Source organism: Otolemur garnettii, unplaced genomic scaffold, assembly GCF_000181295.1.
Source record: "Otolemur garnettii isolate 467f Iridium unplaced genomic scaffold, OtoGar3 scaffold00017, whole genome shotgun sequence".
NCBI lineage: Eukaryota > Metazoa > Chordata > Mammalia > Primates > Galagidae > Otolemur > Otolemur garnettii.
Window position 1 is genome coordinate 29,033,337 of NW_003852412.1, and position 25,952 is coordinate 29,059,288.

A 25,952-nucleotide genomic window follows, 5' to 3' on the forward strand; every position below is an offset into this window, starting at 1 on the left:
AAAAAAAAAAAAAAAAAAAAAAATTCTAGGCTAGAAAGCAAGAAGAAAGTAAGAGGAAGGAGGGCACTCAGTTTTGGCAAACAGTGGCAGAGAAAGAAAGAGACCCATTTAAGAAGCAAGTTAAACTGTTACAAACTCAGCTGGGCCTTCCTAGAGGAACAGGGGCACAGACAAGGGCCCAAAACATGGAAGGCAAGTCCAGCATGCAGATCCCAGGATATTTAAGACCTGAGAAAAGGCAGTGTCTTGAAGCACCTGTGGCAGAGGTATCATCCTCCCCAAGACACCAGGAAGCCAGGTTTAGAAGTATTAACAGCTGTGTCAGGAGTATAGCCAAGGGTATGCCCTGGCTGGAACAAATATGTAAAATGTGGAGGCACATCCCTAGGAAGCAAGTTGTGTGAATTTCAGTAATCCCATAACAAGGTAGGGGCAAGTCAGCCACTGTGTTCAGGACTCAAAATGCTGCCCACAATCAATATGGAGACCAAGATGCCTAACAATAGAGGGCGCCCTCATTGCAGCAAGCACAGGCCAGAAGCCAGACCCTGCCGAACTGGATAGGCACTCACACCGCTCACCTCTTGGATTTCATGTGGAAAGACTTTAATTATACTAACACTCCTGGATTCTCTCTCCTGTTGGCATTAGAGAGACCTAAGAAAAAATAAAATAAACAAAAACTGAAAAAAAAAAAAAAACTTTTCCAATGTCCAGGGAGAAATTGAAGTTCAGAGGTTAATTTCTTGCAAAGTAAAGCCCAAAGATAGCAAAATTCAAAGGATCAAAGTTCAAAAATCAAAATTTCCTAGGCTTGTATGAACAAATCACAGGTCTTCCCTATTCCTGCTTCTGCACAGTCTCCACTGCTGGGGTTTCTGAAGCCTTCTACAGCCTGTCTCTCCCTGGGAAAGGCCATTCCTTTAGCACCTTGAAGGTTCTATTTGCTTAATTCTCATTTTTGTGATGAGCTTCACTCTTTTAAAGAGTTAAAAGCGTTTTCAGGAAAAGCTTCTGCACAAGTAAGGGTACCACAACTAAAGCAAACAGCCTTCAGAATGGGAGAACATATTTCATGCTATGAATCTGACAAAGGGCTGGTAATTAGAATCTACAGAGAACTCAAGTTAATCAATAAGAAAAAAGCAAACAACTCCATTAATAAGTGGGCAAGACACTTGAACAGAAACTTCTCTGAAGATGACAGACAATTTAGCCAACAAACACATAAAAAATAGCTCATCTTTCCTAATCATCAGCAAAATGCATATCAAAACCACTCAGATACTACCTAACCCCAGTGAGAATAGCCCACATGACAAAATCCCAAATCTGCAGATGCTGGTGTGGATGTGGAGAGAAGAGAGCACTTTTGTACTGCTGCTGGGATTACAAACTAATACAGCCTCTATGGAAAAAAGTATGGAGAATTCTCAAAGTACTAAAAGCAGACTTTCCATTTGATCCTTCAATTCCATTACTAGGTATCTACCCAGAAGCAAAGAAATCATTTTACCACAAGGACATTTTCACTGGAACGTTTACTGCAGCTCAATTCACAATTGCCAAGACACGGAAGCACCCCAAGCGCCCATCAACCCATCAGTGGATTAACAAACTGTGGTAGATGTACACCAGAGTATATTCAGCCATAAAAAATACGGAGACTTTACATCTTTTGTATTAACCTGGATAGAGTTGAAACATTGTCTTAGAAAAGTATCACAAGAACAGAAAAATAAATATCCGATGTACTGAATACTAATGTGAAACCAATAGATAAACAACTACACGCCCACAGAAAAGAGAAACACAAGACATTCTAGTGAGGGGGAAGCAGAAGGAGGGAGGGGAGAGGAAAGGAAGTAATTGGCAAGTTCTCACCTGACCTGCATAATGCCAGGGTGTTCACCACACCCCCTGGGTGAAGGGCTCAACTATAACTTGAATATTGCCTTAGAAATGAAAACAATGGGCTCAGCGCCTATAGCTCAACGGGCTAAGGCGCCAGCCACGTACACCTAAGGTGGAGGGTTCGAATCCCCAGCCCGGACCCGCCAAACAACAATGATGGCTGCAACCAAAAAATGGCCAGGCGTTGTGGCGGGCGCCTGTGGTCCCAGCTACTTGGGATGCTGAGGCAGGAGACTCGCTTGAGCCCAGGAGTTGGAGGTTGCTGTGAACTGTAATGCCACGGCACTCTACCCAGGGGGACAGCTTGAGGCTCTGTCTCAAAAAAAAGAAAAAAAGAAATGAAAACAATGTAACCCAAACATTTGTACCCTCATATTAATCTGAAAATTTTTTTTAATTACAATTTACAAAAAGTGTTAGTAAGGACCAGAACATTACTGCAGCTCTAGTATTTCACCTACCTACCAAAGTTAGGAAACAAACCATTCCCTTTCCCTGGGATGACTGCCAACCAGAGGTGTATTCCTGAGACCCAGTACACGGGTCGCCAAAGCCTCGCAGGGGGTTAGGATCAGAGGGCAGCAGAGAAGCTTGGTTTCAACTTCTCTAGGGTCAGTGCAGATAGACTAAATTTATAACCTCATTTGGGAGAAATCTTTTCCTAAGAGGTTAGTTTGAGCACAACATTTAACAAACATGGAGAAAAGGGGGTAGCTGCGCATAGATTGATCTCAGCAAGTTTAGAAATTTGCAAAAGTGAAGGACTCCATCTCCAGATGTCTTTCTCTTATCGTTAAAAATCTGTTCATTGCCAGTTCTGAGCCCATGAACTTAAATGAACCGATCTCCGGACCTGGAGCTGCCCGGGGAGCTTGTGTCCTCAGCCTGTGCCTCCGTGGGCCTGGCCAAGCCAGCCGCCTGGAGCTGTTCTTTGGCCGCAGTTCTCTGGAATCCACAGACGGTGTGGCGACTGAGCACGCACACGTGCGCGTGAAGCCCAGTCCATCCCTCCGCAGTTCCTGGCCCCAACTCAGGATGGAAGCGGAGCAGCCGAGTCAGTGCCGCGCACACGCACCTGCCATGGACATTTTCTGGTTAGACGCTCCCAGCGCTTTGAGCGCATGCAGAGCTCAGCCACCTTGCATTTTAAAGGCGTGTGGATGTAGATTCGGGTAATGATGTGAGGGGGCTCTCTTTCAGGAAAGAAATATTAAATAATAAATCAAAATTAAAAAAATAGGCATGAAAATGAATATTTATTTAGAAAGGGCAAATCACAAAAATACAAGTGTTAAACAATGAAACATTCGTGTTAGCTGCCACACACACCTCTATAATACTTTTTTCGCCTGCAATTTTATATGCCTACTCTTTGTCATTCCTTCACATGGTGACAGTTTTATGTTAATATTTTAAACAAATAGATTCGAATGATAACTTAATCTTTCTATGGGTATAGTTAATCTTATTTTAATTGGCAGGAAGCATAAAAGAAAGTCACTGTTTAGAGTCCTGTACAGATTTGTGTATTTTAGACACAAGAATTCTGATAAGTTTATTACATGTAACTCTCATCAAAAAGGACAGATGGTAGACTTAGAGTTTACATGACGTGTTATTGAGCATATCCCATGTATGCCATGATGAGGACAGAATCCTGTGCTTACCAGGGTGCCAAACACCTGATGATAGAGCTTTCTACAGACTTGTTTCTGGCTCCATCTGTTTCAAATCCAGCTCCCCATCTAGTAATCACATGCTGTCCTGCCAGACACTGTAGGCCATGGTCATGTTATAGTAGAAGCCTGACCCTCACCTTTATTTGAGCATACAAAGGGAATATCCCACTAAACCCAAACTAAATATGTTTCCAATTCAACTCTTCCCTTAGCCGGTTTCCCCAAATGCCTTAGTGACAGGAGGCCAAGACTCAATGGTCTTGACTCATTGGAGTTTGAATATCTTACTTTAACACATTTTTACAAAAATATATTACCACTATCCCTCTCCCTCTTCTCACCCCTTCCTAAAACAATTCAGTCCTAAAGCCAGTGTGTGGGGCAGAGCAGTGTGGACACCTATGCTGGCTGAGGAAACACTGGGGGAGGAGAGACCACAGCGGCTAAGAGCGGGTGTCAGAGCCCTCGTGGTGCAGCTGCGGGAGGAGAGACCACAGCGGCTAAGAGCGGGTGTCAGAGCCCTCGTGGTGCAGCTGGCACTGTGGTGGTGCAACGAGGCAAATTCGAGCCCAGGGAGAAGGGAATCGAGGGGCAGCACTCAGGGGCTCAAAGTCTGGTCTGTGACATTCTCACATAACCTTAATCCAGTTAGAAGAAAACGTCAGAAAAACTCAAAGTGAGGGACATTCTACAATAAAAGTGGCCTGTCAGGAATGTCAAGGTCACGAATGTTAAAGGAAGACTGAAGAACTGTTAATACGTTAGACTGAGGAAGGCTGGAGATGTGACTCCGAATTGGATTTGGGAATTAGATGTTAGTAACATGTTCACTTCCTGATTTTCATGGTTGTATTGTGGTTATGTAGAAGAATGTCCTTGTTTGGTGGAAATACACACCAAAGAATTAGGAGCTGATGGGGCATCAGATTGGCAATATATTCTCAAATGGGGTAGAGTTACCCTAAACTATTTTTGTGTTTATCCCCAAAGCTTATGCACACACACACGCACAGAGTATATGGAAACAGAAATACATACATTATATGGAGAGAGACAGATAGAAGGAGAGAGAAGAGAGAATGAACATGGCCATGTAACACATTACTAGCATTCCTCAGTTCCTCTGGTTCTTGGAAAGGGCCTGTGCATGTGAGGGATCCTGAAGCTTTTGTTTTATTAATATCACCACCTCTAACTGCAGCAAACCCCGCTATTGGCTGAAAGGCCAAAGTACCAAACAACAGTTTTTCTATAATGTAGTTCTTCCCTTAGCTATACCTGCTCGCTGAGGTCTTTGTGACCTCCCACCTCTGCTGAGACCCCACGTGGCAGAATAAATATGTTCTGAACATTGTTCAAGGTCAATGAGCAGCAATCTGCACCCTGAGGCTCACATCACCTAATGCAGTGGGCAGTATCTTTGCTGGGCCCAGGTAATTCTGTGCACATTCGCTAAGCCTGGCTGGGTACAAATGGGCAGGCTTTGTTTCATGCTCAGAGCACACTACACAATGTTTGCTGACACACTCCTTTCTCCACCCCTCACTTATAGTCAGCTGTGTATTATCTACTTACTGCCCACAACTTAAAGTTCCATCAGAAAGATAAAAATCAGGAGTGAGAAGGGTTTCAGCTATTAAAAATCTTCAGCCTTCACTCACATCTCCTGGGACATTCAGCTTAGCCTCTCCCTTCTCCCTTCTGGCAATCTGTTCACCTGCAGAGAAGGTAACAATTTGGTCTGTACTTCAAAGCAGCAGCAGTTGGATATGTAAAGTTAATTCAGGAGACTGTTAGCAAATCCATTGGCCTACAAATTTAAACCACATCAATTGACTTTTGGGTAAAATGCCGAGGTGTCACAGCTCACAGCAATGTCAAACTCTTGGGCTTAAGCAATTCTCTTGTCTCAGCCTCCCAAGTAGCTGGAACTTCAGGCACCCACCACAATGCCCAGCTATTTTTTGGTTGCAGCTGTCATTGTTGTAACACGCCCCAAGCCGGATTGGAACCTCCCAGCCTCGGGGTATGTTGTGGGCCCCTACTCACTGAGCTACTGACACTGCCCATCAATTGACATTTTTAAGTAAAACTCAACACTCTGAACTCTTTGAACGCAATTGGTTCCAAACTCAGGCAGCAATGAAGGTGTGACTGGGTCCTCTCAAAGTCCAACACTAATAAAAGTTGATGGCACCTTCAGGGTGGTGACGACAGAAGAGGAAAGAAGCGGTGAAATTTGAAACATATTTTAAGAAGCAGAATTGACAGGACTTGGTGCCGCATTAGATGTGGGGGTATGTCAGTGAGTCCCTAAAACCCCTTCACATCCAGAGATCCACTAGGAAGATTCATGGGGCTTACTATGGTTATTCCTATTTTAAGATAGTTGGACACGGCAGCACAGGGAAGGATCCGTGCGTGGCCCCGCACTCAGCCCCCTCCCATGAGGGCCGTGGAGAGTCGCTGTCCTCCACGTCAACTGCGACGCTGAATGCGTGTGCACAATGTTTCACCACGGGAGCCTGAAGCCCATTAGGGACTCAGCCAGAGCTTTTACTGGGTGCTGGTCACATTGGCACAGGTATCAAATTCCAGACTTACAGAAGGAAAGCAAGTGGACGGCAGAGACAACAGTTTAGGCACAGTGAGTCACCTTTATTATTTAGGGAAAGTTTTGTGGAGGGGGGGGATTGTTTACCTACCAGACTCCTAGATGCCAGTCAAGGGCCAACCTTGTAAGCAGACCTGTTTAAGAATAATAGTCTTTAGGCTTAGTGTCTGTAGCTCAGTGGGTAGGGCGCCAGCCACATACACCAGAGCTGGCGGGTTCAAATCCAGCCCCTGCCTACTAAACAACAATGACAACTACCACCAAAAAATAGCCGGGCGTTGTGGTGGGCGCCTGTAGTCCCAGATACTTGGGAGGCTGAGGCAAGAGAATCACTTAAGCCCGGGAGTTTGAGGTTGCTGTGAACTGTGACAACACAGTTTTTTGTTTTTTGTTTTTTTGATAAATTATGAAATTTATTTATAGTTTACCTTTTGAAAGCCAGAACATAACAAATTTCACTTTCTGGAAAGTCATCTTATTAGAAATACATGAAGTGCACTTAATACAAAGGAAATACGGCACTCTACCGAGGGCAACATAGTGAAACTCTGTCTCAAATAAAAAGAAAAGAAAGGAAAAGACAAGACAAGGCAGACTCCAGTCAGCCATGTGAACTCCTTTTTGCACAGGGGGACTGAGGACAAGGAGGTGTCAAGGATGACATCCAGGTTTATACCCAGGGTTAAGCCTGAAGATGGATGGTGTTGTTGCTTCCAGAGATGGAGGGAACAAAGAAATGTAGATATATGGGAGAATATTAATAGTTCCATTTTAAAAATAATGAATTTACAAATAGGTGTTAGATATTACATTATACTATGCTGTGTTACAATAATAAGCAATTTTAAAATTCTACTGCTTTAATACGATAAATGTTTGTTTCTCACATATGTTTCACAGCTTGTTGGAAGTTAGGGAATTAGTTGGGGGATATGGTCTGTGTTCCACATTGTCACTCTGGGATCCAGGATGGTGCAGGCTCCACCATCCACAGTATTGTTAATTCTTGTGACCAAAAAAAGAGGCAACGAGAGAGGTCTCAGATCAACTCTTCTGTGTCTGTCTACGAATAACACACCGCATTTTCACCCACAGCCCATTGACCAAAACTGGTCACATGGCCTCACCAAAGTGTAAGTGGGGCTCAAAAGTAGGAGGTGGTAGATAAGAGGTTTGGTGGAAACAACTGTTTCTGCCGTAACATCCAGGTGAAAATGTCAACTAGGTTTCCATAACAAATGTATGTTATGGAGATATTCATTCCAGAGTCAGAAGCAGACAGGAAGTATTTAAAGCCACCCTCACTTTCTCACAATCTGAGAAAGTAGAATAATAAAGGCAATGTTATCACTCTTTTCTGGTTTGAAGGAGTAGGAAATTCACATTGGTGAATGTGCTTCCAACCAAACTTGTAGCATGCACTAGCCTTCACTAGCTTACAAGACAGACTTTAGATTAGAATTTTAACTTCTCTAAGAGGAAATTCTGGGTCCGTGAAAGGCCTGCCTAGAAACATCCTGATGCTCAGAGCAGAGGGGCTGGGCTCACAAAGGTTAAGAGGGGATACTTGAACCTTTTATGTGCCCAGGCCAAAATCACACAGAATACAGCTGGAGTTTTCTCACCCATGGCTACCACTAGGCGTCACTAGTAGGCCAAAGTTAGAAGTATGGGCAAGGAAAGGGTGAAAGAACAAATGGAGGAAGAAAAAAAAAGGGAGAAAGTGCCCCCAAAGTGGCAACAGGTAGAATTTAGTGGTGATAGCAGTGCCCATACTGTTCTGTTGCCAAAAATGTAAAATAAAGTAGTATTAGGAATCATGATTTTTATTCTGAATGGTAATGACCTTCAAATGTACTTAATGAGTTGCTATCTTATATGCCTACCCTGCGTGAGTGGTCCTGTTATGCCTGTGTGCACATGGCGCACGTATAAGACACAGAGAGGGGGAATTTATTCTGCCCTCCAAGCAGCACATGACTGACCACTTTAACACTATCTGTGGAGATTTAAAACTTTCCCTTCCTCTCTTATTCTTCTTAGGTATCTATATGCACATATACCTACCTAGGTCTTCAATTTATTCAAACTCAGATTTAAGGCTGATTTCCCTTAAGACACTAAGATGTGTCATTTTTAAATGCTCAGATTATGCCAAAACAAAAGAAGACTTTTCCTTAGAAATGGTGAACTTTTTTTAGTCCTTTGATGACACAAGTTAGAAACTGCAAACACCCTCAGGTGCTAATAAAATAATTGCAGATGGCTAACATATAATGGAAATTATAATAAATCAAAATACATTTTATTACCTTAAAAACTAAATGACTGATTTATGTTTTGGTCAGTGAAACAAATGGTCAAAAGGGAAACTATCCCACAAAATAATACTCTCACCTAAAGCTATACTGAACCGAATAGAATCAGAAGAAACTGGCACTGGAGGTAAATCTATCACTCTGAGCCTCTCCATTTTTAAAAGTTGAAGCTCATTTTTAAAATGGCATTTGTATGGCATGTTGGGATGAATGGACAAGGTTCCTGGGTATCAGCTTCCCCAGGTCCATTGGGCCATTGGGTCTGAAATTATTATGTCTGCCTACTAACACAGGTTGTGATGCTCAGCTTTGAGTTTTCCACAGGAATTGCTTGAGAAGCTACAGTATTGAACCTCACCCCCCAAGATTTTAATTGTATTGGTCTAGCATGCAGACTGGGCATCATGACTTATTAAAAACTCCCAGGTGACTCAGCACAGCCAAGGTTAAGAACTATTGCTTTGGAAGACAGTCAAGGAAACCTTAAAAAAATTCGATTCCTTTGGTTTTTCCAGCTTTGAACACACGTACAAAGGTTTTTTTGTTTTTAAATTCAGGTTAGTATAGATGAAAAAAAACAGAACTGCAAACTTCAAAATATAAAGTGAAAATCCTCCATCTGCCTCACGCCTGTAATCCCAGCACTGTGGGAGGCTAAGGAGGGAGAATTGCTTGAGCTCAGGAGTTCAAGACTTACTTGAGCGAGAGTGAGACCCCGACTCCTAAAAAAATGATAAACCCAGCCAGGTGCCTGTAATCCCAGCGGCTTTGGGAGGCTGGGGCAGCGGGATGTCCATAGCCCGAGTCTGAGGTTGCAGTGAGCTATGACCCCATTGCACTCTGCTCAGGGTAGGACTCTGTCTCAACAAAAAAATAAAAATAAAAAATTCAAGTTAGTATAAACAGAAAAAGCAAAACTGCAAACTTCAAAATATGAAAGTGAAAATCCTCCATCTCTGGCTCAGTGCCCGTAGCTCAGTGAGTGGGGCACCAGACACACACACGGAGGCTGACAGGTTCAAGCCCAGCCTGGGCCTGCTAAACAACAATGACAAACGCGATCAAAAAAATAAAAAATAAAAAAAGTGGCTGGGCGTTGTGGCAGGTGCCTGTAGTCGCAGCTACTAGGGAGGCTAAGGCAAATGAATTGCTTAAGCCCAAGAGTTTGAGGATGCTAGGAGCTGTGACGCCTGAGGGCTAGTGAGACTCTGTCTACGAAGGGAAAGAAGAGAGAAAGGAAACAAAAAGAAAAGACGATCCTCCATCTCTCCCAAAGCAACCATTAAGTTTCTTTTAATTTTTTTTGAGAAAAAGTTTATGTACATACCTGCATATTTATATCTGGAGAAATAATTTTTTATTTACATTAAAGAGAGACATTAACTCTATATTCTATGCTTTGCCTTTTAGCATTTATCACATCATGGAGCCTGTCCTTTGAGTGTACATTGTACAGCTAAAAAGGAATTCACACGTCTTCGCTGTATATTTAACCATTCCCCTGTGCTGTAGCTAGTCTCATTCTTTCATTGCAGTATTTTCTTATACAGAAATCACATGCATCGTGACGACCTTCTGTAAAGACGACTCTTCTGTTTTAAGAGACAACTGAGTGCATTTAAGAAGCGTATAAACGTAGTGGCATAAACACCGCCAAAATGAACTGATGGCTACCCACATTTGTCAAACAAACGATGGGGACTGCCAGTTTAGAGACACTGGCACAGTGCGGCAGGACAGCGACCCCCGTCTGCCGGAGCCCTCCGCCGGCAGTGCAGGGGACAGGCCTTCTCGGGGCGAGGAGTGCACGCCTGTAAGTTCTGTTCTGGCGGCGCGGAAAGGGCGGCCGCGCGGGGGCGGAGCTCGCGGGGCCGGCGGGCGCCTGCGCGGTCGCGGGAGTTGGGCCTCGGCTGCCGGAACTGTGTGGCGCCCATCGCGCTTGTTTCCGTCCAGCTGGGGGCCACACCCAGCCCTGCCGGCTCGGGGGTGCGGGCGGGGGGCGGAAGGTGTTTGCTATTTGTCCCCTCGAAAGTGTAAAGCTGCCAGGCTTTCTGCAGCCCTCGCTGTCCTAAGTGTTAGTCTCCAGAGTCTGCTGCGGGAGGAGCCGCTGCACCTGCACAGTCACGCTCAGTCCCACTGCGGAGCGTCTTTAAGGAAATGTTAAACACAGCTACGCTGAGAGCACCGTGCGTGGCGGTGACAGCTAACTTGGTGTGCGCGTTCCTGCGGTTAGGCCCTGCTCCGAACGTTTGGCGTGTAATAAAACATTGATCCCTCACCACACCCCTGTGTGGCAAGGCTTTCCCACCACGAAACTGCAGCACAGCTAAATAAAGCAACTTGCCCTTAATCACGTAGAACCGGGATTGAAACCCAGGTCCTGCTCACCTGTGATCACAGATCTATGTTAACAGACGGTGGATGTGATTTCCATAGTGGCTGCATGACTTTATTAACTCATTAGGCAAGTATTCAATTTTAAACATTTGTCAATATAACTCTTCCACATCAGCGTTCATAAATTAAAAATTCAAGGTGATATATATTATACACAAATGTCACTCATATTTATATCTCCAGTCACCAATATAAATCTTTGTTCAAAGGTTTTTGTGTCTTCAAGATAGTTTACTTGTGGGCCACATGTGAGTGCTACCTAAATTAATACCTACTGTGGAGGTTTTGTGAGGCTTAATGAGCTAATACATGCAAAGTGTCCAGGAGGCCCTCGCTGACAGACAGCTAGTTTTATCTATTATTTATTATTCTGCTATTCAAAACTACTTTCTAATGCTTTTCTCTTCCCTAAAAGCAAGAGTGTCACCCTTGAGATAAGCGTTTTGATAATGTGTGGACCAAGTCCCCAGACGTGGTAAAAAGCACCTTAGTCATTGCTGGCGAGGAGTGACAAGTAAGTACCTTTAATTTCTAGTCTTTTTGGTCTCCAGTGTCTTATGGGAAACTTGAGTTACTGTATTTCTTTTTAATTCAGCTTGAAATTATTTCCTGTGTCGGAAAGGAATCTAATAGTGACTGAGGATCCATTTAGTTAATCTGTAATGTTATATGGAGTTAACATCTATAGAAATCTAGTTTTAGAGACAGGCCCCCCCAAAAAAAATTTTAAGAGAATTATAGAGCAGAACAACTAAATATTTCATAGGGAAGTTTTCATCTAGCTCTTAAACTAAGTAAGTTGCTCAAGTTTTTACTTTCTTTTATTCAGTTATGATTCTAATAAAGTAGACTCAAAATAGAGGAAATATATGGGAGTTTATAAATAGTTCATCAAAATAACAGTAATTAAGGTGAATAGGCTTCTGTTATTCTGAATGGACCATGATATTCATAATATTAATAATATGGGTATTAATTATAAAATAGTTATCAGATATCACAAACAAATAGTACCATTTATGATACATAGAGGAAACTATCTTTTGACGGCTGAGATAATACTTTCCTAAGCAAAATGCAAGGCAAAATGTAATCATAGTTCTCTGAAACTTTATCATTTAGCTCCAGCCTTCTCTGTTCCTTTCTTATCAGCTCCTTTGAAGTTCACTACAGTTTTTCTTGGTTGGAGACAAAGTCTGCAAAAACTATGTTTCAGGAGAATGAAATTTGAGACAGGACAGTATTTGATTCTCATTTATTTGAAAGTCAGGAAAACATAATTAACTTTTGATGTTAGTTTACATCTCTTGTATTTTGATATTTGCTTGAGAGTGGTATTTCTTTTCTAGTATTTGCATGGAAAAATAAAAAGGAATTCATTTATTTTCTCCTTTTGTGTTTCTCCTTTCATTTTGAAATAAGCTGTACAGAATTCTCAAATAGTTTATTTATGATCTATGCTCAGGCATATTCTCTAAGGATAGAAAGTGAAATTTTATCCCTGTGTTCTTGGGTCTTGGGTTATTTGCTGCATAAAGTAGGATACTACTTTAATATTGAAAAGAATACTTTAAAACATAAGAATTAACTAAATTATTTTGGGACATTTTATGTTTATTATCCCTTTGCTTTTCTTTATAAATTTAACCTATGTACATTTATCTATGAATAGCATATTGTTTGGTTTGGCCAGTTTTTGCACCTGATAAAAATGAAAGCATACTTGGAATTCTTTTTAAATTTTTTTAGTTGAAGTTACAATTTTGAAATCAGTCCAACCTGATGTAGTGATAGAATCTCACTGCTCTGCAGCCTTCCATTGAGTGAACATACAAATTATCTGTTTTACTGTTGATGAACTTTGTGGTGTTTTTTGTCTTTTGCTGTTATAACCACTATTGTGCGTGTTTCCTGGTGTGCCTGTGCCCATTTCTCTACCTAAAGTGGTATTATTGGGTTCTGGATATGTTTAACTCTACCAGGTAATGCCAAACTGTGGCAGCACTAATTTATGCTGTCACTAGCAGTCCATATTCTCACCATTATTTGATATAATTTTTTTGCTGACTGGTGGTTGGGAAATAGTACCCCATTTGTGGCTTGGCTTTGCATTTTCCTACTAATGAGGTTAAGCATCTTTGCATGTGATTACTGGTCATTGGGATTTCCTTATCTGTGAAGTGTTTGTTCATGTCTTTTCTCATTTTTCTATGATTATTTGGATCACAGATTATTCTTACTAGTCTATAGGAGTTCCTAGTATATTTTGAATCTTAATCCTTTGTTGGTCATATGTGTTGCAAATTTCACATTTCCTTTTCCTCAGCCTGTTTTCCCTTCTTTCGGTTAGTTCTTACATGTTGGCATTTTTTTCTTATCATTATTGACCCTTTGTCTGTTCTGTCACAAAATGTGATAATGCTGAATGCCCAACTTTGAAGGTAAATACTACCATCCGAGCAATTTGGATACACTGGGCACCTGCCAAAATCAAGTAGATCAGATGACCGTGCAGAAGTAGTATTCCAGCCTCCAGCCAGCCAGAGCTAACCCAGAAAGTCATGGCCTAGTCTTCTTTGCTGTTTTTAAAAAATAATATATTTTTGCTTTTTTATTGTGAGATGATTTTTTTAAATAGAGTATGTATTATTTTTCCACCCTTTTTTTTTTTTAAGTAGCCAGGTTAAAGCAAGGATCGACAATGTAAACTTCAGAGCACAAATTCAACATTCTTATAATTTCCTAAGCTTGGTTTGTTGTAATGCTTTCCTTTGCTGAATTCAAAGTTCTTGCCTTTCCCCATCAATGCATCTCTCTGTGTGTGTGTACCTCTAGACACCTCTACTTACACTCAATCTTGGGATCCCAGATTTACAATGATAAATGTTATCTGTCTCCCACATGGCTCAAAACTACCTTTCTGAAAATAGTGGCCTATAAATTCTCCCTGACACACTCACATAGAGATTATACTCTTAAGATTTTGTTTTTTATAAACTTACTTTTTAAATAATCCATATCCTTTTCCTCTCAATATTAAAACATTTCTACTAAGTCAAACAGGATTAAATAAATATTTAGAAAAGCCATCAGGAAAATTCCCTAGAAAGTGAATCCCTCTTGTTGTTCCAGTTTGTGATTGTTCTAAGCTAGGTACACTAAAGTGCAAGTGTTCTCTAAGGAAGTTGGATATATATATGTTTGTATGTAAAATGTTAACCTAAGACTTAAGTAGAATTACAATACAGGCTCCATATATATTGTTATCCTAACTTCCTCTGAACTGTGAGGTGCTGATAATGAAAGATCATCTTCCTAAAATTAGAAGATTTGAAGTTGACATGTGATTTATAATTTTGTCAAATGCCTTTTTTAAAAATCATTTTAGGTTAATTGAGGGTACTAATAATTAGGTTACAATGTTAGCATTTGTTAGACAAAGTCCCTCTTATACTTGTGTCCACCCTGGAGAGTTGTGCCCTACACCCTAACATTGTGCCCAGTAAGTGTGAGCAAACCCATCCCATCTCTCCTTCCTTCTCTTTGCCCACTCATTCCCCTATGTTGAACTGATTTGAATTTTTCTCTTATGTGGGTATATATTAGATCTTCTACAACTTCATAGTAGAATTGAGTACATTGGATTCTTGCTTCTCCATTCTTGTGATACTTTACTAAGAAGAATGTGTTCCACCCCCATCCAAGTTAATACAAAAGATGCGAAGTCTCCATCTTTTTTAGTGGCTAAATAGTATTCCGTGGTATACATATACCACAGCTTGTTAATCTAGTCCTGGGTTGGGGTGGCATTTAGGCTGTTTCCACATTTTGGCAGTTGTAAATTGAACAGGGATAAACAGTCTAGTGTAAATGTCCTTATGATAAAAGGATTTTCTTTTTCTTTTGGAGCAAGCCCAGTAATGGGATTGCTCTTTTTCAGCCTCTCTCCCACCTGACTTCTAAATGTTGAAAGTGCTTCAGGAATTGTCTAAGACTTTCTTCCCCATCTACACTTCTTGTCCAAGTGACACTATAGCGAATGCCCAGATTTTCTCATCACAGTCATTGGCATTGATTGCAGGATCAAATGGAAGTCTAATTTGAGCTCTTTGAGGATTCTCCACACTTCCTTTCAAAAAAATGTATTAGTTTGTAGTCCCACCAGGAGAGTAAAAGTGTTCCCTTCTCTCCACATCCATGCCAGCATCTGCAGCTTTGAGACTTTGTGATGTGGGCCATTCTCACTGGGGTTAAGTAGGATCTCAGGGTGGTTTTGATTTGCATTTCTCGACGATCAGGGACAATGTGCATTTTTTCAAATGTTCATTAGGCATTTATCTTCATCAGAGAAGGTTCTGTTTATATCCCTTGCCCAATGGTAGACGGGATTGTTTACTCTCTTTTGTTGATTAATTTGAGTTCTCTCTAGATTCTAGTTATCAACTCTTTGTCAGATTGATAACTTGCAAATATCTTTTCCCATTCTGAAGTTATGTATTGCTTTACTTGTTGTGTCCTTAGCTGTGCAGAATCTTTTCAGCTTAAGACCCATTTGTTTATTGTTGTTGTTGTTGCAATAGCTGCTGAAGTCTTCATAAAATATTTCCCTAGTCTAACATCATCAAGAGTTTTTCCCACACTTTCTTCTAAGATTTTTATGGTTTCATGTCTCAGATCTAAATCTTTTATCCTTCTTGAGTCAATTTTTGTAAATGGTGAAAGGTATGGGTCCAGTTTCAGTCTTTCACATGTGGTTATAAGTTCTCCAGCACCACTTATTGAATAGGGATTCTTTCCTCACTATTTGCTTTTATTTAGTTTATCAAAGATCAGACGGCAGTAAGAGACTGGTTTCATCTCTTGCTTTTCCATTCTGTTCCATATGTCTATGTCTCTATTTTTCTGCCAATGCCATGCTGTTTTGTTTACTGTGGGCCTGTAATATAGCCTGAAGTCTGGTAGGGTGGTGCCTCCAGCTTGGACACTTCCTCTGGTCTTACCCTTCTTCGGCCTCTCTCCCACCTGACCGCTAAATGTTGAAGTGCTTCAGGAATTGTCTAAGACCTTCTTCCCCATCCACACTTCTTGTCCAAGTGACACCATAGAAAACTCCCAGATTTTTCTCTCTGGCAATTCTCAACTCCAGTCTCATATATCAGACTACTACCCTGATAGAGCCACTGGGGTGCCTCAGAGACACTTTAAACTCATTATGTCCATACGTAGCTAGCTCTTGATTTTCCATCCCTGCAAAAATGTCATTCCTTTCTTGGTTTTTGTCATCACAGTCATTGGCACTACAGTCCGTGTGGTTGCACAAATCAAAAACCTTGGGAGTCATCTTTATTTCTTTCTTTTTCCATAGCTTCTTCAAACCTTTTCATCTACCCCACTTCTCTGTGTGTCACTTTTCCCACTGCAAAATTACAGTCATATTTTTTTTAGTAATATATTGGGGGATTAAAGGAGCTAATAACTAGAAAGGGCTAAAAGAGTTCCTGTCACACAGCACAAAATAATTGTAGCTGCTGCTGCTGCTGTTACTACTTTTTCTCCCCACTTCCTGAGCCCCGTCCCCCTGAGTCAGCACCCTGGTGCAAGCCACCGGCTCTCCCATGGGCCCATGCAGCAGCTTTTTGATTTCTGTGCTTCCATTCTGATTCCACCACAGTCTATTCTCTGCAGAGCCAGGCATTCTTTTGAAAGTAGATCATGTCCCATTCAACTGCTTCACACTCTTCAGTGGCTGCTCATTGTTCTAAGGGTAAAATCCACCCACAGCACAGAACAGCCTGGCTCCTGCCTGTTCACAGCCCTGCTCTGCCACCTCCCGACCGGCGGGTGGGGGCGGTTTGGGGAGTCGGCGTATGAAAGGGGATTGACAAATAAGACAAAGACAGACACACTGGGAAAGGGACTGAGCCGAAGCTGTTTATTATAATAGGTAGGGGGTTTTATAGGTTTAGTTAGTGGGGGAACGAGGGGTACTTTTAGAGTTGATTATGTATGTAGTCCTGGTTTGTGATAGGCTAGTATTGTGAGGATAAAGTAGGAAGAAGGTGGAGAGTGATATGAGTAAATTTCTTTGGAATGTGTGCACAGTGTTAAATCGCCTCTGGTCTTTTGTATCGTTTTTCTTAATCAGCAAGGTCGTTGGCACCTCCTTCTAAGATGCACTTTCTCTTGAATGTGCTGTAATATAGTTGTTAACCCTTACACTGCTCATCATGTCCTTGTGCCCTGGAGCATAATCTGGCTAATGCATTCTTCAGTTAACCAAAACTTTTCCTTCTCTCTGGCTTTTGTGTTTGCTGTTCTTCCAGTTTGTAACTCTCTTCCCCCAGCGGTTAGAATGGATAGTTCATTTGCACTTTGGGGCTGTCAGCTCACTTGTCATCTCAGGCACTTCCCCAGCCTGTTCTTTGTAAAATTGCCTCTCCCTATTTTTTTCTCGTATGATCCTTTTTATTCTCTTCATGTTTAAAGTATGTATTTGTTTATTTATTATTGATCTTACCAAGCAGAATGTCATGTTTGGGTGGGCAGAGATTTTATCTGCCTTACTTCCTGAAGTGCTGGTCACATAGTGAGTGTTCAGGAAATATCTATCAAATGAATGATGATCTCTAATGAGGAAGGAGAACTTTGCAGAAGGAAAACCTGAACATCTGTTGTTGAAAGTTTTATTGTTTAATAGCCACTCCTTGATAATTTTGCCTATTTTCTTTTTTCAAACATATTATTAATCCCTAAGTAGATTATAAAGAAACTTGTCAATAAGTGTCTAAAAGATAAAAGTAGGTTGTGATTAGATGTTACCATGGACCCTTAACTTCTGTCATATAATGAAGGAGTTGAAGCCCTGCTCCAGCAGTCTAGGTATGTATAGCATTTCAGACCTGGATGGGATAGCCCGTTCTTCCCTACCCACCCCCAGGGAGTGAGCCTGCCTAGTGCCGGCCGCAGTGCTGGCTGTGGTCCAGGTGATGGAAGATGCCCATTTTGCAGCAGAGGGCAGAGACCAAGCAGAGATATCTGATAATATACTAATTAGGAAATAAAGGAAAAAGAAGAACTCTTTTCTGTCTTGTAATTTTTATTTAATTACATTAAGATTCAAAATAAGAGTTGCTTGGAGAACAAGTCTCTCCCTGTCTCTGTCTCTCTTATCAACTCTAAGATAATACATGGTTCTTCACACGTTGAAAGTTATTGTCAAAACTATCAGATTCTATATCCTGTGATGGGAAAATTAAGAATGTTTCCAGAAACTTTCAGATAGTAACTCCTACCTCTAATAGAGGTTAGGAATAACAGAGGATAGATTTGGGATTAGAAATGTAGAAAAAATAATTATAAAAATCCTTGGAAAATTGGATCTATTATAGAAAAAAATGTAAATGCCTCCATAGGGGACACCCTCAAGAAAATCCTCCATGTGTGGCCCAAACCCTGACACTATATCTTGATGTTTCCTTCTCAGATGAAATTAATAGACTGTGAGTATGTTCTTAAAGTATATGGAAAGTCTCAGGGTTGCTTTCAAAGAAATAGGCTTCATATCTGTGCCAAGAAAAAATATATTTATACTACCTATATAAATTAATTAAGGAGAATTTGTCTCTTTGAATACCCAACATAAAGCAGGAGAAAGTAATGGCAATTTCTGTCTGAGGTAAGAAAATGAAAGCCTCCGTTCACACCTGTCCCCTCTTGCTGTAAGAGTTGTCTGGTTCTGCCATTTAGAGCTGGCCATGTAATCTACACAAAACTGCGTGGGCCACCTCAGCCATGGGGCCTGAGACAATTCACTCAAACTGTCCAGGAATCCTGCCCATAGCAGGAGACTAGAAACAATGTGAACAATAACTGGACATTGTTCACTTTGAATTTGATGGGGAATAATAATGAAATTTAAGTCTCTGTCTTAGGAGTTTTGGAATTTCCTTCTTAAGCATTGAAATGAATCTAATACAAGTCTAGCCTTACAATATAGTTTTGGCAGGCGTTGAGAGTCTCTAACTCAAAGTAGTATTATAAGCTAGTATTTATAAAGGTTTTGTTTTATGTAGGTGTGGAAAATGCCTCCATTATTCTCAGGAGATTCAGACTCATCATTCTTAGCGTTGCCTTTGTGGTTTCAGTTGTAGCCAAACTAGTGAAGACCGCTTGGCAATTTTCTTTTTTTTTCTTCTTCTCTTTTTCTTCTTTTTTTCTTTTTGCGCAACTAGCATGAATCTTGATGACTGTGTACCAGAACCTGAAAAGAAGGAGTATTCCTCTGTCTGTGTCGGCAGAGAAGAGGACATTAAAAAACGTGGAAGAATGACTGCTGTCGTCCATGACAGAGAAGTGGTCATTTTCAGCCACGAGGGGGGATATTATGCCATGGACATTCGCTGTTACCGTAAGAGTCACTTTTTCACTAGTAAAATTTTATTTACCATAAATGAAACAACTTCAATTTTTTTATTGCCTACATATAATATTCAACTTCTTTTCAGACTCAGGAGGACCTTTACACTTGGGGGATATAGAGGTATGTAAAATTAAATCTATTTTCAACAAACTTGCATGTTTCCTGTTTATGTTCTTTTTATTTAATTCTTTATTCAAAAATAATTTACATTTGATTTGACCTTTACTTTAATATTTTGAATATAATCTTCAACATTTCAGATATTCACAACCCTTACAATGTGAAGAAAGCCAGGTCACAGATAAATATGAGACATATGTGTGTCTTTTGGCCTGGGGTTAGGGTTATACTCTGAGATGTCTATTATATGGATATGATTGCACAGATGTTTTTGTATATGTATAGGAAAGGTTCATTGTAGCATTATTTATTATCATGAGTAATTGAAGGCAATGTAAATGTTTTAACAATAGGAAACAGGTTAAATAAATTGTGATATAGCCAGGTTGTGGCCTTACTGTACGATGTAGCCATTGCATTCATGAAGCAGATCTGTATGTGCTGGTGTGGAGGGATATCAGAAATATCTTTATTCCTGAAAAAAGCAAGTAAGTGGTAGAATAGCAATTCTCATGAGATCCCACTTACTTATAGAAAATAATATTCACTTTTTACTTTATGCACTCTGCGTAATTTGAATTTTTTACCATGAGTATATATTTCTTTTATAATATAACAAAATATACAGTATATGTATGTTTTATAAAAAGAAAACACACTTTGAAGTCTTAACTGAGAGGAAATGGGGAGATGAATGCAAAGAATTGCCTCTGCCTCCTTCCATTTCAAAACTGATCACCTAATTTTTTGTTTTCTGCTTCATGAAAACATGAGGGAAACTGCTCTCCCTCTAACTGGTGCAAAGTCCAGCGTGAACTGAGCATTCCACTCTACACTTGAGGGACTTGTGAAAATGTGAATGTTTGCGGGTAGTTTTATGGAGGTACAAATCAGCATTACTGCGCTTTTGGTAGAGAGGGAAAATTTAAGCACCTACTGATGTTATTTTCACAGAATCTCCTTCATTTTTAGTCCGTAATGAGCACTTTAAGGCCTTGCTGCTCAGAGTGGTGCTCCTAGATGAGCAACCACGGTGTCGCCTGGGATGTGCAGAGTCTTGTCCACCTCTGCCCTCAGACCTGGTGAGGTTAAACAGAGCTGCATTTTATCAAGATCCAGGTGATTCCCATCCTCTTTAATTTTGTGAAGCACTTCATTAAGACATTTAAAAAGTTGACAGTTAACTACTTTGGGTCACAAATTGCTTTTCTGTTAACATTATGCTCTCATACGTTTAGTAACCACTATTTACTTTATATGTAGAGCTTATAGTTCTTCTAGTAGCTAGTGAAAATTCCCATAGAAGCTCTTGAAGGCCTTGCCCCATTTCTGTCACGGAAGTGACGTTGACATCTGACAGATCACAGCACAGATCAGTTACATGGTGCAGTTGCTGAGCAAGTCTGGCTTCTGAGAGAGCTCTAACTGGGTTTCTGATCAACTTCAAAAGGACATGGTGACTGTTCTCAGATTAGGTTCTGCTTTATGCTGAATATTTTGTAAATGGGAGGTAAAAAATTAAATAAAAAAAAGAGGCTGGCCTATATGTTAGCTTGGTTCTTTTGCCTGTCTATCCTGCATCTGTGTTTTATCATGAACATTTGAAATGTCAGAATATTAAGTGAGTTATTTTCTTTTGCAGGATTTTGATGGACGAACATGTATAGTTTGCCCTTGGCATAAATATAAAATTACTTTGGCAACAGGAGAAGGACTGTATCAGTCTATAAATCCTAAAGATCCATCAGCAAAACCCAAATGGTGCTCCAAAGGAATAAAGCAGAGGACTCATGTAGTGGCAGTGGACAACGGCAATATTTATGTGACTCTTTCTACTGAACCTTTTAAGTGTGACTCTGACTTTTATGCTACTGGAGATTTCAAAGTAATTAAGAGTTCTTCTTGATAAAAAATATATAGCAATGAAAAAATATTGTGCATGTTTGGAAATATTTTTAGAATAACTTTGCTTCAATACCAAAGATGAATTTTGGCCAACATAGACACAACTGTTACTTTCAAAATCATATAAATCTGACAGGTTTAGGAGCACACATACTCAGTGGGATATATGTGAGGATTGTCATCACGATCAGTAGAATGCGTTTTGTTCAGTCCTCTGGATTGACTGGAATCTTAAGTTTATAGATTTGAGATATTCAATTTAAGGATGAAAATAATCTGGAGTAAACAAAATGAATAGTAAGTAAAAAGTAGGATTTAGTAGGAAACCTCTTTATAGACAAAAGTCCCTATTTGATATACCATATTTTATTCTAGAAAAGTTTTAATAGTATGTAAAGTCAACCAACCACCATTTAGCTACCAGCATTCTCTTGCTCTTGTTTTATTTATGCTTCTGTGGATTTACTAAATCTCTTGTTTGATTGTTATTATTTGTGTATTTTTAGGTAAAATTTAAATACACTAAAATGCTCAAATCTTAACTGTACAATTTTTCCAAATATATAGCATACTTTTTGTCTTTAAAAAATGCCTTGAAAACTGAGATCAATTTACTTGCTAAACTTAAAAATAAGAAACTTACCATTGTGCTAGACATGAAAACTGAAGGAATCTCGTTATAATTTCTTGAAGTAAGAAAGATACACTGCCCACCTTAGGAGCTGTAAAGTCTCCTATTTAGTGAGCCAGTGTGCTTTGAATGCAAATAAACAATTTTTTTTTTTTTTTTTAGAGAACTTTGTCCATGTATGTCCAAGTGTTTCCTGTAAATGTTACAGAGAGAGGAGGTCCAGGATTTTGTTCTTCAAAGGTCACAATCAAGGTTGACATTTAGTTGTTTTGCCCTGGTTTTACCATGCCAGTTATTTATGGCCAGCAGTGTCCTGGTTGCCTGGTGCCCACACCCTACTAAATGTTAAGTACTTCAGGTAACACCCTAGGTACTGACACATAAAACTCTGTAGCACACAAAACAATATGAGAGTAAGTGAGACCAGAAAGAACCAGGACTAGTAGAATTCAGAATGAGAACAGCTGTTGTTAAGACTGGAACCTAGTCTCAAGGACAGTGATGTTTGTGCCATAAGAGTCCAACCTAATGCTTAACATTCTAAGGGGCCCACTCAGACTCTTTCCCCTGGTTATTGTAAAAATAGTAAATGAATAAGGTATGTGTGGAAAAGGCTTTGCGCACAGAAGCCTTTGCTGTATATTATTACATTTCCTTTTCTGTGGAAACGTGGACAGCATGAGCGCCACTTGCTACTCATTCCTCAGACTACTAATGAGCCAGATTGGGGCTTTTTATAAATGCTGTTTATGGCAGCGGCTGCTCACAGCTGCAGGGGATGGCCCAGGTCTGGGGTAGGCACAGCCCCACCTGTTACGTCAGGTGCTGCTCCTTCAGTGACCTGTCAGGTCTGAATACATGTCCAGAACTTAAAGCATATGGAAGAAATCAAAGTAGCTCCTCTGGGCAAAAACCGTGGCCTTGGTTTGTGGGGCCGATTGCAGAAGTCTTTTCTCTCAGGAGCCAGTGGCAACAATGAGTGGTGTGGACTTGATCTCTTATGTCACAGCATGTCCTGTTCATATACAGAAATCTTGACACATTTGTAAGTAATATTTTGCTTTATAAATGGATGGCATCTATGAAGTGCAAGTACTTCATAACTTTCCAAGTGAGTTGTGAGAGAAGTAATAATAGGCAGCTCAAACTCTGCTGTCTGCAAATAAATCTGTTCTTATATTAGCTGTGAAAAATAGATGTAGCATTCTGATAGTTGTTTCTTCCAAGATAAAGAGTTAAATGTGAAAAACAAGCCTTTGATAAAAACATAAAAGTATTATAAATATTCCCATATTATAAACCACAGTGTAAAATCTAACCCACCAAAGGACAAATTTTCTTCTTCATTAAAAATGTACAGTCAATACATATATTATACGTCAAGACTCATTTTATTTTTTCCACCATATAAATATTAGAGAATGGCATTTTAGTAGTAGTCCCACCCTTGTTTTTAAAGCAGAGCAGTTCCATTCGGGTAAACTCGGCTCCGACTTCCGTCAGATGCAGCGTCCCACTAGCTGGCTCCTCCATCAGCTCTGCTCGCTGGGACTGGTTGGTGTTCAGACTGGCTCATTCATTTGTTTCCGCTGACTGGTCGAACACAGAATGTAAAACCTGGATCTTATTACTCTGCTTATTAGCAGGCAGCTTGGGGCGATCGGAAGTGCTGTTGGGCTTCTCCAGCAGGGACCTGTAAGGCTTGGCTTTGATCTCACCCTCGGGAAAGCCGGGCTCTGAAAGCACAGGCTCGGAGAAGGCTTTCCTGAAATGCTCACTCTCCTCTCTGTTTTGTCGTATGGATTCTTCTTCTTTGAAAATGTTTTTTATTTTCTCCAGCACAGCATTAACACAGACTGCCTATGTAATAAAAAAGTTTTTGAAAAGTCAAGTTTCTTTTTAAGCTACCAACATAAAAAGGACAATAAAATGCTTCACAGAGATCATTAATCTGTACACTCTAGGAGAAAAGCACTTCCTTTCAGGACCCCCAGCACCTGGGAAGTGTCAGCAGCTCCATTACCTTTTCTAAATATATTATACCACAATCTAGGAGAATTTTGTTCTTTCCAAATACATGTTTTTTAAATTTCAGATTAACATGAGGGTATATACGGTTAGGTTACATTGCTTATGTTGGTAAGGCAAAGCCCGAGATGTCCCCATCTCCTTTCCGGGGAAGTGTGCCTTATCCCCACGCATTGTCCCCATTGGGTGGGGACTCGCCCAACCCTCTCCTGCCTCTCCACTTCTTGAATTTAACTGAGTTTTTCTCTCATGTGGGCCTAAGGTTGTTAATCTGCTTGTTTCAACTCAATATTCAGTACATGGGATGCTTGCTTTTCCATTCTGGTGATCCTTTACTTAGGAGATTGTAAGTCCTTCCAGGTTGTTTTAAAAGATACAAAATCTCCATCTTTTTACAGCTGAGTAGTGCTCCATGGTACACCTGTCCCCCAGATTGTTAGTCCAGGGGTTGAAGGGCACTTGGGTTGTTTCCATGTCAGGCTGCAATAAACATGTGGGTGCATAAGTCCATCTTTATGGTAAAATAACTTCTTTTTTCATTTGGGTAGATGCCTAGTAATAGGATTGCCAGATCAAATGGGAGGTGTACTTTAGTTCTTTGAGGACTCTCCATACTTCTTTCCGTAAAGGCTTTACTAGTTTGTATTCCTGCCAAGATCACATGAGTGTTCCCTTTAGAGAACAATTCAGAGCCTCCTATGCTTCAATAAAGATGGGATTTTACATATTTTTTCCCAATTCATTAGATATTTTACATCTTTATTATTCTGATTTAATTAAATAAAACATTTTCTGAGAGAATTTATCTTTAAACATGTTAATATTTCAAAGTAGTTTTTTGTTTTAATTTTATTCCTCTGAGACTTTGGGAAGGATCCTTTTGATAAGGATCTCAGAAGTTAGTAAATAATCACTAAGCAAATTTATGATACTCACCCCACCCCCTCAAAAAGTGCCATTCAGTACTTTAAGGAAAAGTATTAAAATAAAAGAGAACAATAACTTCAATAATTCAAAGTCTCTAAGAACTGTATTAATTAAACTTACTTTATATTTAGTAATGATTATGCCAAGTAAGGCAAGCAATGAGAATAGAAAATTCATCAACTATGAGAAAACAAACTTGTTTATTTCACAAAAGATATGCCTCAGGGTCAGGTAATGAACTCTGAATGCTGAGAAAGTTTTCCTAAAGAGGTAACAGGAGGAAGCTTGAGGGCCTCCGGCTTGGGCAGCCTCAGCCTCTTGGCCTCCTATCTCCTCCTGCTCTGCCCACCTCTCACCGCAGAAGGGGGGGACGCAGATGCTGTCCCTGAAGTTAGTGTGTGGCCATGGGACCCTGTAGCCAATGAAATAAAATATGTCTGCTGAGAAGGAGGTTGGGAAGTGTTTTTGGAAGTTTTTCGTCCTATATAAAGAGAAAGAAAGGCTGCCTTCTGCCTCCACCTGTCTTCCTCTTCCTCCTTTGGACATTGACAGGATGCATGAAGCAATAAATGTAATGACTAAAACCAAGTTTTTAGAAGAAAAAGATGGAAAGACCCTGGTATCTTACGCTGTTGGGGTTACTAAATAGCAGCTGCTAAACAACAGAAATTTATTTCCCACATTTATGGACACTTATGGAAGTCTAAGGTCAAGGTCCCAGCAGGTTCAGTGCATGGTGATGGCTGATTTTCTGTTTCCTAGATGACACCTTCCAGCAGTGTTTTCACGTGATAGAAGGGACAAGGTGACTCTTTCATAAGGGCACTAATCCCACCCATGAAGGCTCACTGTCATTTCCTAATCACCTCCCAGAGGAACGAGCTGCTAATACCACCAGCCTGGGTTAGATTTAAGCATATGAGCTTAGGGGAAACACATTCAGACCATACCACCCAGGTTTTTCATGGCATTGTGGGTGTACCGTATGTAACTGGGAACT

At 40.4% G+C, this 25,952-nt stretch overlaps 2 protein-coding genes across 2 annotated transcripts in view; one reads left to right on the forward strand and one right to left on the reverse strand.

The window, feature by feature from the left end:
* Positions 1 to 15,955: 15,955 nt before the first annotated feature.
* On the forward strand, positions 15,956 to 21,417 carry RFESD (Rieske Fe-S domain containing). Its single transcript, XM_003785987.2, has 5 exons — positions 15,956 to 16,015; positions 17,246 to 17,346; positions 19,154 to 19,329; positions 19,427 to 19,461; positions 21,104 to 21,417. The coding sequence occupies exons 1-5, from the start codon at positions 15,956 to 15,958 to the stop codon at positions 21,365 to 21,367; spliced, it is 636 nt and encodes a 211-aa protein (XP_003786035.1). The 3' UTR covers positions 21,368 to 21,417.
* Positions 21,418 to 23,369: 1,952 nt separating this feature from the next.
* The window catches only part of SPATA9 (spermatogenesis associated 9), a 30,332-nt gene continuing 27,749 nt past the window's right edge, over positions 23,370 to 25,952 (reverse strand). The window contains exon 5 of the mRNA XM_003785988.3: positions 23,370 to 23,857. Within this exon, the coding sequence (XP_003786036.1) occupies positions 23,570 to 23,857 (288 nt within the window). The 3' untranslated portion in view covers positions 23,370 to 23,569. The remainder of the gene's footprint in view (positions 23,858 to 25,952) is intronic.

Bases quoted from the DNA above. Each gene is read 5' to 3' on its own strand.
- RFESD (XM_003785987.2), top strand. From the start codon at position 15,956: ATGTTGAAGTGCTTCAGGAATTGTCTAAGACCTTCTTCCCCATCCACA. The intron at 17,347-19,153 runs GTAAAATTGCCT...TTGCGCAACTAG, and splicing joins ACTTCCCCAGCCTGTTCTTT to CATGAATCTTGATGACTGTG. The intron at 19,462-21,103 runs GTATGTAAAATT...TTTCTTTTGCAG, and splicing joins TACACTTGGGGGATATAGAG to GATTTTGATGGACGAACATG.